General features: G+C 54.0%; 1 protein-coding gene across 1 annotated transcript; it reads left to right on the plus strand.

Annotated features, from left to right (window-relative positions):
- The first annotated feature begins 3,228 nt into the window (after positions 1 to 3,228).
- On the plus strand, positions 3,229 to 12,197 carry SERPINA12 (serpin family A member 12). Its single transcript, XM_004621784.2, has 4 exons — positions 3,229 to 3,844; positions 6,858 to 7,128; positions 10,157 to 10,304; positions 12,006 to 12,197. The coding sequence occupies exons 1-4, from the start codon at positions 3,229 to 3,231 to the stop codon at positions 12,195 to 12,197; spliced, it is 1,227 nt and encodes a 408-aa protein (XP_004621841.2).
- Positions 12,198 to 17,489: the final 5,292 nt, after the last annotated feature.

Raw genomic sequence — 17,489 nt, forward strand, 5'->3', positions numbered from 1 at the left:
GGTGACCCAGCAGGAGTTGAAGTGGGAGTTCATCCTTTGAGGTCACTCGCGGCACCTGCGCTGCCCTGGAGTGTCCTTTTGTGGTGTCTGTGTGCTCCACTCCTGGGCACGTGTTCCCCAGAGTCTGGGGCTCAGGAGCGGGAGCATTTTGTGAGATCACAAACGTCATCATTCAAAGAGCCGCCACAGCTCACATCCTCCTGCTCTCTTTGATGCGCTGAACCTGGTGGCTGAGCTCACCTGGAAGGCAGAGGAAGTGAGAGGGGGCACCCTTCTATGTAGATTTCAGGCACCTGGCATCCAGGTGCCATAGGTCCACGTGGACACCCGGGGTATACCTCGCCTGGCTGTCCTGAGGGTTGGTGAGCCAGGACTCTTGGCTGTGCTCATTCATGAGAGAAGAAAGTGATTTTCTCAAAACAAAGTAGGAAAAGCAACATGTAATGGTATAAAAGGGGCAGAGGACTTTTATACCAAAGGACTGAACACATGCCTAGCATGCTGGGGTCCTGCAGTGTGACCCCCAAACAATGCCCAGCAAAGAGCAAAGGTGGAGAAGGAAGCAGAGGGTGGACTTGTCGGAGAACTGTGATAATGTTCAGCGCTTCACCTGCCCACGTGCATCCATCCATTTTGCTCTTCTTTCTTTACTTCCAGTGACAATGAAATACACACACACAGACACAGACACACACACACACACACATACACACACACCACACCAGGAATTGCCTAACATGGTCACACTATCATTTTTATTGGGACATGCCAGTTGCTCAGCTATTTTAATTGATGGAATAAAACATTAGCCGGCTCAGGCATCTGGGACTGGTACCCATCGGACAAGTTTGGGCGATGACAGATGGAAAAGCCCAGAAGTGAGGCTAGTGGGGCCAGTCAGGGGCAGATGGTTTGAGTGCAGGGGGGCAGGGCAGGAGGCCTGCAGGGTCCACGTGACACAGGTGCCCCACCTGGAGGTGGAGGGAGGCTGGGACCAGGCCTGATTGGGACACGGAGGCACTGAGAGGCATGAAGGGAGGAGGACAAATAATCTTGCAGCCTGTTAGCCGCCGGAGAGCAGAGGTTGCCTCAGACGCTGTTCCCAGTCCCCGGACACACCTCCGAGTGGAGACCACGGCAGGCTGATCCTCATGCCACAGTTTGCTCCTGTTCCTGAAACTGGCGAAGGAGAGAAAAGGTTTTGGGGTCCAGCTCAACACCCTTGTGAAGTCAAGGGGCTGGGGGAGTGTTGGAAGCCTGTTTTGGAAAACATTTCCAGGCTGAAGAGATCATATTGCGCTCAGGTACTTGCCTTACTGGGCAATTCCCAGCACCCCAGAGCATCCCGTGAGCACTATTAAGAGTGATCCCTGGGCACAAAGCTGGGAGTGAGTCCTGAGTACCACTGCGTGTGAGCCCAAAACAAAGCAAAGCTTTCTGGATGCTACTTACAGCACCCCACCCTGGCTCTTGGCCGCAGCTCCGTCTGCTCTGACTCACGCGCATTTCCTGCACCTTGTTCACCAGCTTTGTCCCTCACCTGGCTGGCACAGAAGCTGCCGGGAATGTCGCCTGGGATCCTGGGCTGACACGGTCACCCCTTCCTATTTCCCGGCTTCGGGAAAGGCTGCATTGCCAGCCCTCGGCTCAGGCAGACGCGTTTCTGTCTTCACTCCAGGAGCACCTCTCAACAGCGACTGGCCCAATGCCACCTTCTTCCCAGGCGCCATTTATTTTTCTTTGTTTATTATTGTGAGGTCACTCGGGGTGAGCATGCGGTGACAGAGGTTGAACTCAGGGCCTCTCACATGCGAGTCAAGCTCTCCACCACGGAGCCATGTCTTGACCGTTTTTCCTTTCCTGGATCAGAAACGCATTTTGGGTTTTTATTTGTGTATTCATTTGCTGTTGGGGACACACCTGGTGGTACTCAGTGTGACATGGGGACTGGAGCCTGGGGCTCCTGTGTGCAGAGTGGGTGCCCCAGTCCGTGGGCAAATCTCACAGCCCCTTGGGGCTTTGATTGATCTCCCAAGTCTCGGCTCTGTTTCCGGGCAGCCCTGGAACCCTTGCTTCTCAGCCAATGCTTTGAGCCTCCACACAGCTCCATGCTCTGAGGCCTGAGCCAGCTTCTGATTGCTCAGTGCTCTTAGCACAGGACTTGTGGGTGTGTCTGTAGGGACTTGTGGGTAGGACTTTGTGGGGTGCTTTTGTCTGAGGTCACTGACATGTACTTGCACAGCAGCAGGTCAGGGGCTACTATTGGGGTCCTGCCCTAGCCAGCCTCTTCTTTGCATCCCGGCTTTGTCCCAGAGTCCTCCAGAGAAATGGGATGATATCTGAAGTGGATCCTACACCTTCCTGCCCAGGCTATCCAGTGGGAGAAGTAATACCACACCTCACAGCTAACCCAAAGACCCCCAATTCCATGGCTCACTTATGTGCACCCTTCCCCAGACATGCCTTAGGGTCAAGCCCCACCAACTTTTGAATGGTAGGGTACCAGGGGAACTGGTTCTGGACCAATCATGATCAAGGGTGGGTCATCCTGCCCAATTCAGAGCCCCCTTAGAGCTGGAGGGAGTCACCTGAACAGAGTCACAGTGTTAGGAGGATGGAGAGGCATGGGGGACACCACAGCAGTGTCCCCGGGCAGTCAGCACTAAACCCCAAGTTCCTTGGACACCTGGTTGCCGAGAATGGCAGACACATCAGTCCTTAACAGGGAGGGTTTGAGGGTACAACTGGGAAAGTTGGGGTGCTCATAGGTGCAACCTCTGTGCTGGTGCTCACCCCCTCTCTTCTCTAGCCAGTCGGAAAGAGCCAATGGGATATCAGGGGTTTGGCCTGCAGTGGACTCTAGGGATGCCCGGCCCGACTCCCCTGTCCCTCATCTCAGAGACTCCCCCCGGCCCCAGAAAGCACCCTGGAAGCTGGCAGCTCCTGAAGTAGGAAGCTTAGGGCAGGGCACGGGTGGGAGCAGGTCCCCCCAAACTGGAGAGGGTCAACTCAGCTTCTGCTTATGGCCTGGGTGCCGGACACACGGCACAGTTTCAAAGGTGAGCAGCTGCTGGTGGCCTGGGGCTCCGAGGTCCATTGGCCACGCACTGGCCCGCATTTCCGTGCCTGGATTTTCTCAGGGACCCTCTAGGAGCAAGGAGACTCTGGGGTTCTTCTCTTTTCTACTAATCTGGCTCTACCCCTTTCCCAGGACATTCTCCAAGGACAATGAACCCCACACTGGGCCTGGGCCTGCTGCTGGCCAGCCTCCTGGCTGAGGACGGCCTGGTGCGGGCTGGCTTTGCTCCTAAGGTTCTGGGCACGTGGAAGGGAAGGGCGGCTGCCCAGGAGCTGTCCAGGCGCAACGCGGACTTCGGCTTCAAGCTCTTTAAGAAGCTGACCTCCCGCAGCCCGGCCAGCAACATCTTCATCTCCCCGCTCAGCATCTCCACGGCCTTCTCCATGCTGTGTCTGGGGGCGCAGGACTCGACGCTGGCCGAGATCAAGCAGGGCTTCAACCTCCAAAACCTGCCCGATCGGACCCTGCACGAGGGTTTCCGAGATCTCATCCAGCGGCTCAGCCAGGCCCACCACGGCCACAACCTGGACCTGGAGAACGCCTTGTTCGTAGACAGGAAGCTGCAGCCCCAGCAGAAGTTTCTGACTAATGCCAAGAACCTGTACGGTGCAGAGACCATCACCACCAACTTCCAGGACCTAAAAGCCGCACGCAGGGAGATCAACGACTATGTCAGTCAGAAAACACGGGGCAACATCAATGAGCTCATCCGCCACATCATGCCCGGAACCCTGATGCTCTTGACTAACTGCCTCTTCTTTCGAGGTAAGGCAGGGGCACACGTTGGCCTGCCAAAGATGGAGTGGCCAGTGGAGGGGGCAGGGTTTCATGGGCCGAGCACCAGGCGTGTCCCCAGAAGTCCCCAGTACCTCTGGCACCAACCATCCCTCTAGCCCCAGGCCCAGACCCCTTGAACTTCCCAGACTCTTTGGATGAGTATTGCCTGGAGTAGCCCTCCCAGGGCCCTAGCACAAGGCTTGGGAAGTCCCTCCCCACAACCAGAAAATTACACAGGCTGGCCACTTTATTGCACTGTGACCTTGAACTCACACTGAACTCATATCCCAGGATCCCACTTCTCTGACCTGCAAAATGAGTTCCTTGTTTGGGGGCCATAGGGCTAGTCAAGCAGGGAGGGTGCTTGCTTGATGGCAGGCAGCCCCCGCTCGAGCTCCAGCACCACTTACCTTCCCCCCCAGCATCACCAGGAGTGAGTGAGCCCTGAGCAGAGCCAGGAGGGAAGCCTTGAGCACTGCTGCATATGGCCCCCCAGGCAACCCACCCACCAGCCCGCAGAACAAGCGAGCAAGCAAGCCACACCTTCTGCCCTGGCCAGAGCTGCCACAGAATGCAGTGAAAATCCCGAGACTGCCCATGATCCCCTTCTGCATCTTTGTGCCACTAACCCACCTCACCCTGGTGGTGAAGGCTAGGCTGACCCTCCTCCCCCATTTGCCGGATGTGGAAACGGAGGCTCAGTGCTTCAGAGGACCACAAGGCAGGAAGGACCCGACCTCCATGGCTTCTCCTGGCCGGGGTCTGTGCCCGCCCCAGCTCCCAGCAGGCCAGCAGTGAGCTGGGATGCGAATGGGGATGGGGACATGGCCGTCTCCTGATTTCATTTTGTAGGTCCTCTGAATACAAGAGTGACAAAGTGGAGATGGACACGAAAGTGTGTTCCCAAATCCAAGCTTCACACAGGCCCATCCCCCTGGCACACATGCAGTGTGGCACACACACTCACCCAGGAAATATCACGAACTCACTCAATATCACAAATGCACGCCACACACACACTCAATAGCACATACCATATCACACACAGAGAATATCACAAATACTCTATCATGCACTCACGGTGTCACACAAACTCAGTGTCATACACACAGGCACACAATATCACACACACAGAATGTAACACAGTCACTCAATACCACACACACCAATCACACACACAATATCACAAGCACACCCTCAATATCACACACACACATATCACCAACAGAGGTGAGAAGCACAGGGAAGTGTCCTCAAGCCATGGAGAGCCCCTCTAGGCCGTCCGCTGTATGCCCCTGGGTGCAGGAGTTGAGTTCTTTGAAAGCCACATGGGATAAAGGGGTGATGGTGGGAAATGGGCCTGGCCTGTGCAGAGAGAGAAAGAAGAATCGGAAACTTTCCCGAGCTCCTACCTCCTCCACAGAAAGGACCTCATGAACTTTTCCCACTCACGACCTCTTTTTGTAAGAAATTAATTAATTAATTACTTTACTGGTTTCAGGGCCAGTTCAGAGACACTCAGGGCTTACCCCTCGTTCTGTGCTCAGGGATCCTCCCAGCGGGGCTTAGGGGACTCTCTGTGGTGCCAGGATTAGAACCTGAGTCTGCTGCACGCAGGGCAGGAGTCTTACTCACTGTACTACCGCCCTGGCTCCATTAGAAAAGAGGTATACAAATCAAACAATTACTGTTGATGCTCATAAGGACATTTTTTATTTTATTTTATTTTATTTTATTTTATTTTATTTTATTTTATTTTTTTTTTTTTGCTTTTTGGGTCACACCCAGCGATGCTCAGGGGTTACTCCTGGCTTTGCACTCAGGAATTGCTCCTGGCAGTGCTTGGGGGACCATATGGGATTCCGGGGATCAAACCCGGGTCGGCCGTGTGCAAGGCAAATGCCCTACCCGCTGTGCTATCGCTCCGGCCCCACATTTTTTATTTTCTTGATAACAGTTCTATTTTTTTCCAGAACCACTAATAACAGTTCTATTTTAATTCTAGCACATGAACCTAGAAAGGGTTTGCTTTTATAATCATGAACTGTTGCACACTTTACAATGAAGTGACAAATTCGCAGAGAAATGTGGAACCCTGCACATCTTTGGGGGCCATCCTTGCACACGCATGCACATCTTTGTGCACACACACACACACACACACACATGCACACACACACATGCACACCCAGCAATGCTCAGGGATTACTCCTGACTCGGTTCTCAGGAATTACTCCGGCAGTGCTGGAGGACCATATGGGATGCCAGGGGTCAAACCTGAGCCAGCTGTGTGCAAGGCAAATGCTCTGCCCACTGTGCTATCCTTCTGACCCCACAAGCTCTATTTTTAAATGAATTTTAAAGACTGTTGACAACATCCCTTTCCCATTCAGTGTCATGACCCCACGTGGGTTTTGACCCCCACAGGTTAAGAAGCAGAGCTCTAAGTCCCCAGGGACACAAGTGACTGCAGTGACAGATGATGAGTGACGGATGATGAGTGACATCCGCCCAGAATCCTCTGTGCACCATCCCTGAGACGCATCCCGTTTGGCCAGTAAAGACAGACGTCCAGAGAGGCTGAGATTCAGGAACGGGGCCTAAGCAAGTGTCAGGTCTGAGCAGAGGGTCCCCACGCAACAGAGGGGAGCGACAGGTGACAGCTGCCTTTGTCCCCACATCAGACTCCAACGCTCACCCCTACATCCAGCCCAGTCCCTCTGCTGGGACAAATTCCAGGGGTCCTCTTAGCTATGAGACCCCTGGGGGTCTGCAGTTTGTTTCCCTGCCCAGTACTAGCCCTGGGCTGGCTCCGTAAGGCCCGTCCCGGTCCGTGCCCACCTCACCAGATGTTTTCCCGGCACAGTCGGAGAGCAAGGGGTCCTGGAGCAGAACCCTACGCCTCGGCCTCTGAACCTGCACCGACAGAGACGGGGGCTTTGCGGGGCCCAGACCCTTCCTCCCTCGGGAAACGCATGTCCCTTTGTCCTTGGCTCTTAAGGCAGGTGGCTGCAGGAATTCGATCCCAATGCCACGAAGGAGGAGGATTTTCTTCTGGACGGGGACCAGACGGTGAAGGTGTCCATGATGCACCACGGCGGCATGTACGAGGCGGGCCGTGACGACCAGCTGCCCTGCTCCATCCTGGAGATGCCCTTCCAGGACAACATCTCGGCCGTCTTCATCCTGCCCGACGAGGGCAAGATGAAGCAGGTGGAGGAGGCCCTGAGCGCCAGCACCTTTGAGCGGTGGAGAGGCCTCCTGAACCGCAGGTAAAGGCCCTGCCGCACAGACGCAGCTCGAGGCCCCTCCGACCGCCCCTCCCACTCTCACCCCTTCTTCCAGTCCAGAATTCTGTGCGTTTTCCCTGCAGTCAGGCCTTCCTCCCGGCTCTGTGATGAGCTCACAGTGAGGAAGGGCCCAGCCCGGGAAACAGGCCGGAGGGAGAGTGGGAAACCCGGTTTCTCTTGGAATTGAGTGTGGTGGACTGAGCACAATATACTGGGCAGTGGAGGAGGGCAGAGAAAGCTTCCTGGAGGAGGTGGTATTTGAGCTCAGTCTTGGGGGGGGGGCGTAGAGGCCTGGAGGTAGGGGTAGGAAATATTGGGGTCCCAAGCAGAAGGAGACCCGGACCAGGAGTGTTTAGGGGAACCCCCAGCCTCCTTCTAAGCAGAGTTGAAATTGCATGTCATTGGTCCGAGGTGCCCCAGAATCCTCATGTCTGAGCCCCTTGAGTCTAATGTGCAAGATCAGTGGCCCCGTGGACACTCTGCAGTGGATTCCCAAGCATCCTTCAAGGCCCAGCGGGCCGTGATTTAGAACGCCCCCCCATTCTGGTGACAATGTCCAGGGTGCACCCCCGCTAGATGCTCGGGGTCCCCGGTAGATGCTCTGAGACTGGAGGTCTCAGACTGGAGGTCCCTTTCAGAGACCCCCGGTGACACATATCCACCTGCCAGCACCAGCCCCCCATTTTCTTCTTTCTCAGTTTAGAATGAATCAGAATTGGTTCCCTCTGCTCGGTGGTTCTGCCTCCCCCCAGCCCCTGGGAATGTGCCCAGGAAACGCCCTGGGGGTCTCCTCCCACTGGGATTTTGCTTCCTGGTGACCCCCTTGTGCTGCAGGTGCAGGTGCTGACATTTCTCCTGTCTCAGAGCATCTACTGGGGACCCCACTCCCCCACGCTGGCTCCACTGTCTGTGCCCCTCCCCTCCCTTCTTCTCGTCATCCCCCTGCACTCAATCTGTTGAGCCCTCCTGGCCGGGATACCATAGGGCCACTGCCCCGAAGGCCCCCCAGAGACAGAGCTGGGCTCAGTTTCAGCTCTCTCTGTCAGAGGCACTGACATCCGGTCACCCCCCACCTGTTTTGGGCCACGCCTGGCAGTGCTCAGGACGGACTCCTGGCTCTGAGCTCAGGGATCACTCCTGGGAGTGCTCTGGGGGCCATGTGGGGTTGTTGCAAGGCAGCAACTCTACCCGCTGTGCCATCTCCCCGGCCCACGCTACCTTCTTAAGAGTCTCCTTGGCCTCCAGACCCCCAAGCTTCCCTGGGTCCCCGCATCTCTCCTCAGCGGCACCTTCCTCTGCAGGTCCCAGAGATGGCTCCCAGGGCACAAGCGCCAAGTGCCCCCCCCCCCGCCCCTCCCTTCCCACCAGGCCCAGCGCCCTCCAGCACCCGTGTCACCACCATCCCCTGACTGGGAGCTGTCTCCCACGTCAGGTCTCCTCTCTCTCAGCCTGCAGGAACCCCCTCCTCTCAGCAAGTCCTGGCGCCCCCTGGCGGGGGTTCTCCTGCAGTGGCGCTCTTGGCCCCTGGGTCCTCTCCAGCCCTTCACACTGGCTGCCAGGGGACCCATCAGCCCTGTTTTACCGCCTGTCCAGTATCTAGCCTCCTCCCCTCCCCTAGGACCTCATTCCCAGCATCTGATTACCACGCTAGCTTCCGAATGATTGCTCTTTTCCCTACCCCAAGAATATATATTTTTGGGGGGTGGTTTGGCTACATCCAGTAGTAGTCGGGGCTCCTTCCTGGCTCTGTGCCCAGAGACGACCAATGGTGGCATCCACAGCACTATATGCAGTATATGTGTGTGTGTGTGTGTGTGTGTATTGGGTAGGTTACCCCCTGTACTGTCTCTCTACTGCCCTTTTCCCCGGGAAATATACTCTTCACAGAGAAAACAAAACCATCCTTTCAAACCCTAAGCAGTCCCCCAGCACCTCTTTTGTCAGAACCCTGTGCTAGGTCCCCATTTCCCTTAAAACAACAGCCCACCTCGCCCAATTCCTCTGCCCCTTCAGAGTCTGCTCCAAGCCCCCTTCACGCCAGCATTCCTAGTCCCACAAGTGATTCTGCCTCTGACAGATGCCTTGCCTTTGCAGCCCCCTTACACTCATCTTCCTGGGGACTAGATTTTTCACTGTTCCATTCAGGGCTGCGCCTGAGCACTGAGCACAGAGTGACCGCTGCTCCGCACGTGTTTTTTGACTAAAGGAGTGGGATGTTTGGGATTATCACTGGGCTTATATCTAATACTAACGCCATGGAGCTTTAAATATGGATTCTTTGAATGGGGTGGAGAAAGGAGAAACAAGCCCTGGGGTGAGACCTGGATGGAGGGGTGGCTGTAGAGGGGACATAGCTGTCCCTGTACAGGGCTGGAGTGCTCTGGGGCTGGCCCTGGGCTCACTGTCCACCTAGTGCTGCCCTCAGTTTGGAGGTCTGGCTGCTGGGCCCAGCAGAACAGCTTTGCTGGAGCACCGAGAAGTAAGTCATGATGGGGGTGTGGAGGCCGGGGGGGAGGCCCTCTGCCATGGAAGGAGAAGAAGTGAACCAAAGGAGAGTGAAGTATATGAGGCCATGGGGGCTGCTTTTCTTTTAGTCTGGGCATTATTTGAGCTTACGGACACGTCAGCCCTGGAGAGGAAGTATAGGCAGCAATGAGGTCCTTAGAGAGACAGGAGGACATGGGGCTTGGGGCCAGCTGGGAAGGAACCCAGGACCTGTGGGTGCTTCTGACCTGAGATCTCTGTGGGGATACGAAGCCTCAATGTAAGGGTGAGAAAGGTCAAGCTGAGCACTCTGCCCTGAGCACCGCATGTGCCGTGTTCTGGCCATGCATAGTCGTGCAGTGCTCCGGCCACTCACGGTCCTGCAGTACGCCGACTGCACACGGTCAGGCAGTGCTCCAGTCGCTCACGATCCTGCAGTGCTCCAGCTGTGCATGGGCCTGCAGTGCTCGGGCCTCGCTGCTGTTTGGGTCCCAGTGGCACCGTCTCTCTCCACCCCCCCCCCCAGGGTCACAAACGTGTCCTTGCCCCGGTTCTCCATCTCTGGCACCTATGACCTGAAGAAGACCCTCTCCTACCTGGGAATCCGCAAAATCTTCGAGGAGCACGGTGACCTCACCAGGATCTCTCCTCACCAGAACCTGAAAATTGGTGAGGTAAGTGAGCCTGCCTGGGGCCGGCTGCCAGCACACATGGGCCGGAGCACTGCAGGATCACGAGCGACTGGAGCACTGCATGACCATGCGCGGTGCTCCAGCACACTCCTGGCGGAAGCATTGTCACCTTGTTCGGGCGATTCAGGGTCACCCCCAATGGGTCAGCCTGGGCTCTAACCCAGCTCCGCCCCAACCCATCTTGGGCTCCCGGGAGGAACAGGCAATTGATCTTGGCAATTGAAAATATCAATGTCCTGGGCCCAGAATGGCAGGTCAGCAAGTACAGCGCTTGCCTTGCACACAGCTGACCCAGATTTGGTCCCCAGCACCCCCTCTGGCCCCCAAGTCTGCCAAGAGTGATTCCTGAGTGCAGAGCCAGGAGTGACCTCTGAGCACTGCAGGGTGTGACCCAAAAATGAGAAAGAAAAGAAAATTAAATATAAATCTGGTGCTTTCTTAGAAATCCGTCTCGCTTCAATGCAATTAATTGATGCAATTGGTCAAGGTCTGTGACATTGATCAGTCCCAGACATTGGTGAGACCCAGATCCTCTCTCTAAGACATCTCAGGCTGGTTAGGATTAAGTAATAGACATGTCCTATATGTCTCGGTCCTACATGACCGAAAGCCCACACGTGGGGCAAGCAGGGGGGACCACACAGAGAGAGGCAAAGATTTAGCAACTAGAATATCCACCCCTCAATTAAAAATTTCGGATCAAAAAATGAATTTTACACTAAGTGGAATTACATTCCCCAATTGCACAGGAAATGCTAACACCAAAAGGATTCATATCACCTTCCGTCCACGTTTAGACATTTTGCGTTTTATTTGGCAGCCATCCTGTGAGGGTGAAAGGGCATTGAGAAGGGTCAGATTGGGAGGCAACGATTCAGATTTACTGTGGTCTGCAAGGTGCAGGATATGGCTAAATTGAACTTTCCCCTCAGTTTTGATGGTATCTGGGCTTCCACACTCATCCACCCACCCACCCATCTGCTGTGGTCTTTGTTGAGCCCAGTCAGCTCGTTTCCTTCCTGCAGTGGGTTGCTGGACTGCTTGGGGGAACGCCAGGTGTGGGTCAGTGGAGAAACGTCTCCGATTTGGAGCCTGGAGTGAGTGGACTGGCAGCTCCCAAGTCCCGTCAGTTCCCATCTCCATCACCTCGTGACGGAGGCGGACCTGGGGTCTCTGAACCACTCCCAGCAACCATCCTGGGATCTGGTTGCCTTTTCTAACTGTAGAGGGAGTACTCAGAGGTCGGAGGGGCGGCTGTTGGTTCCATGCAGGGACCCCCCTGGCCCATCTAGTTAAGGCTCCGCAGGTCCCATTTACCGTTGGTCCTAGTGAGGTTTAACTCTAAATTCCAGAGAGACATCCAGGTCCTCTCTGTCCCCGCTGCTCCTCGGCATCCCCGTTTTCCTTCAAGCTGCTGGTCAAATATCCATCAGCAACAAGACCAGACGGGCCAAGAGCCCAGGGCGGCTGCGCCAGCAGAACTATCGCTGTGCTGGGTCACCGGGGGTGGGGTTGTGCCCTCTCAGCTTCCCAAACCTGCCTGGTGACGGAGGCTACTGCACGTCCTCGCGCTGCCCTTCCTGGACCCCGCACCTCCCACACTGCCTTTCCCGGGTCCCCCAACTCCCACTCCGGTCTCCGGGCGGTTGCATCCTACTGTGAGCTTGCTCCTGGTTCCCACAGGCCGTGCACAAGGCAAAGCTGAAGATGGACGAGCACGGTGCGGAGGCGGCCGCCAGCTCCGGGGCCCAGACGCTGCCCATGGAGAAGCCCTTCAGCATGAAGATGAACAGACCCTTCCTGCTGGCCATCAAGGAGAAGACCGTGCCTGCCGTGCTCTTCCTGGGCAAACTTGCTAACCCTTCTGGGAAATAAGGGAGAATGGCCAACCCCCCTGGGGGGGCTGGAACCTTCCATCTCCCAGGGTTGAGAGCACAGGGAATTCCTTATTGAACCCACCTCCTTGGGAGCTCCCCACTTCCTCCCCTTTACCCCGAAACTGCAGATTTTGATCAGGCACCCGTATTCCCATTCATCTTCTGACTGGTGACCACAGCCCTCTCCCCATAGGCAGAGGGGCTCTGAGATTTAATAAACTCCCTCCTTCGGGTCTGTTGACTGCTGGTGGCTAATTTAGGGGAGCACCTGGGGTTCAGAGTGGGAGAGATCTCCCAGAAGGGTTCAGAACGGAGCAGAGGCTGAAATCCCCACACCAGAACAACCAGCTAGCTAGGGAGTTCCAGTATGCCCAGAACTACCTGATGCTTCTGCAGGTTGCCTCGCCCGCTACTTGGATGAGCACTGTTCTCAGAGCAGCGTGACTCCCCAGCATGGGATGGGCAGACCCTTCCGGGTAAGAACTGAGGGGTGACCAGTTGACCCCCACGGCACCCTTGCCTCCTTCCCACCCCACTGCAGAAGACGCAGCTATTTCCGACCTGCAGCCAACCACGAAACTTAGAAACGTCCCTCCAGGCACCTGAGCCTGCTGCCCCACCTGTCATAAGGATGCCCATCCTGCTGGGTGCTTGGTACCAGAGCTCAGACGTGCAATGGGATACAAGTCTCTAGCTCTCACCCCCCACTCCCACCCAGGGGACAAAACTGGGACCAGTTCGGGTTTCTTAGCACCAAATCAGTTGGGGTCGCCCCCTTCCCAGCACCAACTGCCTGGGAATCAACTGAGACCTGGAGCTCAGAATCAGCGCGACTCGCCCTGCTCGCAACAGTGTCCCCTGGTGGTGATAGAAAGCGACTGCAGGCGCTGTTTTCTGGAGCAGGTGCCCAAACCCGTTGGTCACTCTGCACTTGAGCCCGTAGACCCGGTCAACCCCCAGCCTCTCTTTTTTTTTCCCTTTTCCTCCTGGCTTTGATCCTGAGCTGTTAGTCTGATACATATTGTTTAAAAAATTTTTTAATTGAATCACAGTGAGATACACAGTTACAAAGTTGATCATGACTGTGTTTGAGTCATGCATAGCCCCCCCCATCCTTTCACCAGTGCACATTTCCCACCACCAATGTCCCCCGTTTCCCCTCACCTCACCCCCGCCTGACTCTGTGGCAGCTATTTTCTTTTCCTTTCTTTTCTTTTCTTTTCTTTTCTTTTCTTTTCTTTTCTTTTCTTTTCTTTTCTTTTTCTTTTCTTTTCTTTTCTTTTCCTTTCTTCTCTCTCTCTCTCTCTCTCTCTTTCTCTCTCCCTCTCCTTCTGTGTGTTATGCTTTGCAGTGCAGATACTGAAAGGCCATCATGTATATCCCTTTATCTACTTTCAACACTCAGTTCTTGTCCAGAGTGATCATTTTCAACTATCATTGTCATACCGATCCCTTCTCTATCCTAACTGCCCTCCGCCCACAGCCTCTCCTTTTCGTGCTCTGGAATTAAACTAATTTGACACAGAGAGCCAAGTGCTGCTCCCATAGGTTCTCCTCATGTGGGAACAACCCCACCCCTGTTTTTGCCATTTACCTGGATGCCTGATTTGGGAGTTCCCATGTGGACCTGACAGGGAGAAAGGAAATTAGTACAAGGTGGTTGGATAACTGGGTGGAGGGCTGGCTGGAGATATGTCTTGGCTGGGATGAATGGGTGGAAGGATGGATGGATGTGTGGATGGATGGATAGGTGGGCAGATGGATTAGGTGGGTCTTGCTTATTGGCTGATTGGCTGGGAGGGCGGGTGAGTAGATTGACGAATGGGTGGGAGGATAGATGGGTGGATAGATGGAAGGATGGGTGGATGGGTGGATGGATTGTGACACTGTTGAAATTAACACTTACTAGATGCCTGGTAACCTGAGCAAAGCACTGCATAGGGGCTTTCACCAGCCACCAACCCGTTCACCTCTTCTGGTTAGGGCAACCATGCCAGTTTATAGATGGCAAACTCAAGAAGGTCCCAAAGCTATCTCAAAGCCCACGGATAGAAAACCACGGAGCTGGAACTCCTTGAAACATTGGTCACCCATCCATTCATCCATCCAACCAATAAATACTTGCTGAGTGCTCACTGTACCAGACAAAACAATGTCCTTCCCACGTGGTGGTTCCAGGCTAGTGGACAGAGGCAGACAACAGAGCTTTGAACAAACATTCATCTCAGCACTGAACAAAGTGCTTGAGAGGCAGCTGGTAAGGGAGGCTGGAGGTGGGGGAAGCAGGTATGGCCAGGTCAGCCTCTCTGAGACCCTCAGCCCTGAGAACCAGATGTAGCACTTCTATTTATGTGGTCCTTGACCCAGTCTCAGCCTCCAAGGCCTCCTGGGTCCATAGAGGCCCACAAAGGGGTCTAGCTGGTGATAGGAGAGGGATAACTCCACTCAGGACTGCAGGTCTAAGGGGCCTTTGTCAAGAGCTGGCTGGACTTCCTCGTCCCACAAAATCCCTCCACGCACAGGGATGACCACAGACTCAAGTGGACACACACCAGAGGTGACCGACTCAGGTGCCAGCAAGTTCACCAGAGTCCAGTGTGCTGGGTCTGGGCATGGCTTTTGTGGCTGGGTCATGTTCCTCTTTCCTTCCTGTGTCCCCTTCCACTGTGGGGCCACCACGGAGATCCCACAAAGCCCCTCTATATCAGATCATACTTTGACCTCATCCTGGAATTGATAGAACAAGCTCTCCACTTAGGAGCAGATCCCCCACTCCCACCTTCTTCAGAATCATATGTATGAGGGTGGCTGAATTGTCACTTCTTTTGCACTTTTACTCAAGATGAAGCTGTCCATCAATTGGGGGGGGTGCCGGGAGGAGTACTTGCTTTTCAGCAGAAAAGTTTATATGAAAACTACCCAGAAAAAGAAAAGGAAATTGACCAGAGATGAACATTAACTCTTCTTCTTTTAATAATATAGAACTGCTATTTGTTCAACCATTGATTAAGCTGATTCAATTGGGCACGAACTCCACATTATTTTTGATTGTATCACCGTGAGATAGAGTTACAAAGCTCTCACGTTTGAGTTTCATCCATACAGTGATGAAACATCCATCCCTCCACCAGTGCACATTTTCCACCACCCACATCCCAGTCCTCACCCTGCCTCTGTGGCAAACAATTTCCCCAATACACTCTCTCTAATTTGGGGCATTATGTTTTGCTAGAAATTTCCCACCACCATTCAAGCCTGCCTGCCAGGGGCAGGGGCAGATGCTAGATCATTTATTTTCCATTGCTCATTTTGAATATCATGAGAACTCGCACAGCCGCGATTGTAAATGTAAATTTAGCCGCGATTGTAAATGTAAATTTCTAGATTGTAAATGGTTGGGTTCCAGAGACATCTCTATATGGCACGAATCCATTTGGGGATTCAATTGGGGGACTTTGGGCCAGATCTGTTGATGCACTAGGATGGCATCTGGAGGCAAATTGTGGGCATGACAACCAGTCTATTGGGCGGGAGGGGACCCAGGGAGGGACATCCTGGGCCCTCTGCAGACATGCTACCTGGAGATTTAGTCCTGGAATCCACATACTTGGGCCTTGATTGTGTGAAGCTCTTGGTCGCCGGGATTCCATTTGGAGTAGACGGGGAGAGTGCACCTGCTCTATCTGGGATGCCCTGGCGAAATTGGCTCAACAATGGACTGGGAGAGATCTCTGGTGCTGTGGTGTCTTCCGGGACTTGCTGCTGTGCCTCTGGGCCAGAGCTGTTGATGCACTAAGAAGGTGCCTGGAGGCAAATTGTGGGCATGACAGCTAGTCTGCGGGGACCCAGGGAGGGACATCCCGGATCTTTTGCCACCATGCAGCCTGAGAGTCCCAGTGAGGCTGAGGGTCCCAGTGAGGCTGACCTGACTGTACCTGATGCCCGCACCTCCAGCCTCCCTTACCAGCTGCCTCTCATACCTGGAACCCACAACACTGGGCCTTGCTTGTGGAAGCTCTTGGTCACCGGGATTCCACCTGGAGTAGGTGGGAAGAACACACCTGCTCCATCTGGGGTGCCCCAGTGAAATTGGCTTGGTATGGGATTGGGAGTACCTTTTCTTTTTTAAATTTAATTAATTTATTTATTTTTACTTTTTGGGTCACACCCGGCGATGCACAGGGGTCACTCCTGGCTCTGAACTCAGGAATTACTCCTGGAGGCACTCAGAGGACCATATGGGATGCTGGGAATCAAAGCCGGGTCGGCCGCGTGCAAGGCAAATGCCCTACTCTCTATGCTATCGCTCCAGCCCCAATTTTATTTTATTTTTATAAAGTTGTTCACAATAGTTCATTACAGATAATATTCAAACACCAATCCCACCACCGTGCACCATCCCACCACCATAAGAGAAAAGTGTGTGAAGATTGTTGTATTTCATCCTGGCTCCACTTAAACCTTTGTATAAGAGATTACAAGCATGTTTGTTAAACCCAAACAAATGTGTGCTACATTTGGTACATCAGTGGACTAGAGTATAAGAGGTTGCATAGCCGCATTTGCAGCCACGTGCTCCAGGATTTCTGTGTCACTCTTCCGGGAGCTTTATTTCTGGATTCATTGATGAGATTATTTGTAGGTGTGACTGCCAAGCCACTGGAAAACTGGGGAGCTGGGGGGAGGATGCCCAGTTCCATTCTAAGCAAGCTAGGATGCCCAGTCCCATTCTAAGCAAGCCTGGAGATCTCAGTCACGGGTCCTGCATGCTTGGGTTTTTCTGCAGGTTCCCCTGTAGGTGAAGCTCGTCCAAGCATGAGGAGAACGGCCTTGAGCATGGCTGTGCAGTTGGGTCCTGGAGGTTTTTGGCTGCCAGAGTTCTGCTGGGGCAGGGAGGGAAACTCAACTTGTCCCCTTCCGAGTTGCCCCAGTGGAGACAGCCTGGCACGGGGTTAGGATGGTTTGTGTTTCTCTCTTCTGAGAGCTTTATTTCCGTGAATGTTAACTCTTAAAATACACAACAAACCAATGGCTTCATGAAATTTGAGACTGTAGGGCCAGAAATGCGGCTTAGGAATCGAGCACTTGTTTTGTGTATGTGATTTTGATTCCCGACAGAGTGGGAAAAACAAAACAAAACAAACAAACAAACAAAAACAAGGAGAAAAAAAGAAAAAAAGAAGTTGAAGAGTTGAAGACTCTTACCTGCTTTAGCTCCTGTGCTGAAAGTCGTGCTTCATTCAAAGGAAAAGGGACATTCGCTGGCAGAGAATGTCTCAGAGGACCTGAG

The sequence above is a fragment of the Sorex araneus genome, chromosome 3, assembly GCF_027595985.1.
Source record: "Sorex araneus isolate mSorAra2 chromosome 3, mSorAra2.pri, whole genome shotgun sequence".
NCBI classification, from domain to species: Eukaryota; Metazoa; Chordata; class Mammalia; order Eulipotyphla; family Soricidae; genus Sorex; species Sorex araneus.

Excerpts from the sequence above, each read along its gene's own strand:
- SERPINA12 (XM_004621784.2), top strand. The coding sequence starts at position 3,229 with ATGAACCCCACACTGGGCCTGGGCCTGCTGCTGGCCAGCCTCCTGGCT. Across the intron at positions 3,845-6,857 it reads TAACTGCCTCTTCTTTCGAG|GCAGGTGGCTGCAGGAATTC; the intron begins GTAAGGCAGGGG and ends TTGGCTCTTAAG. Across the intron at positions 7,129-10,156 it reads AGAGGCCTCCTGAACCGCAG|GGTCACAAACGTGTCCTTGC; the intron begins GTAAAGGCCCTG and ends CCCCCCCCCCAG.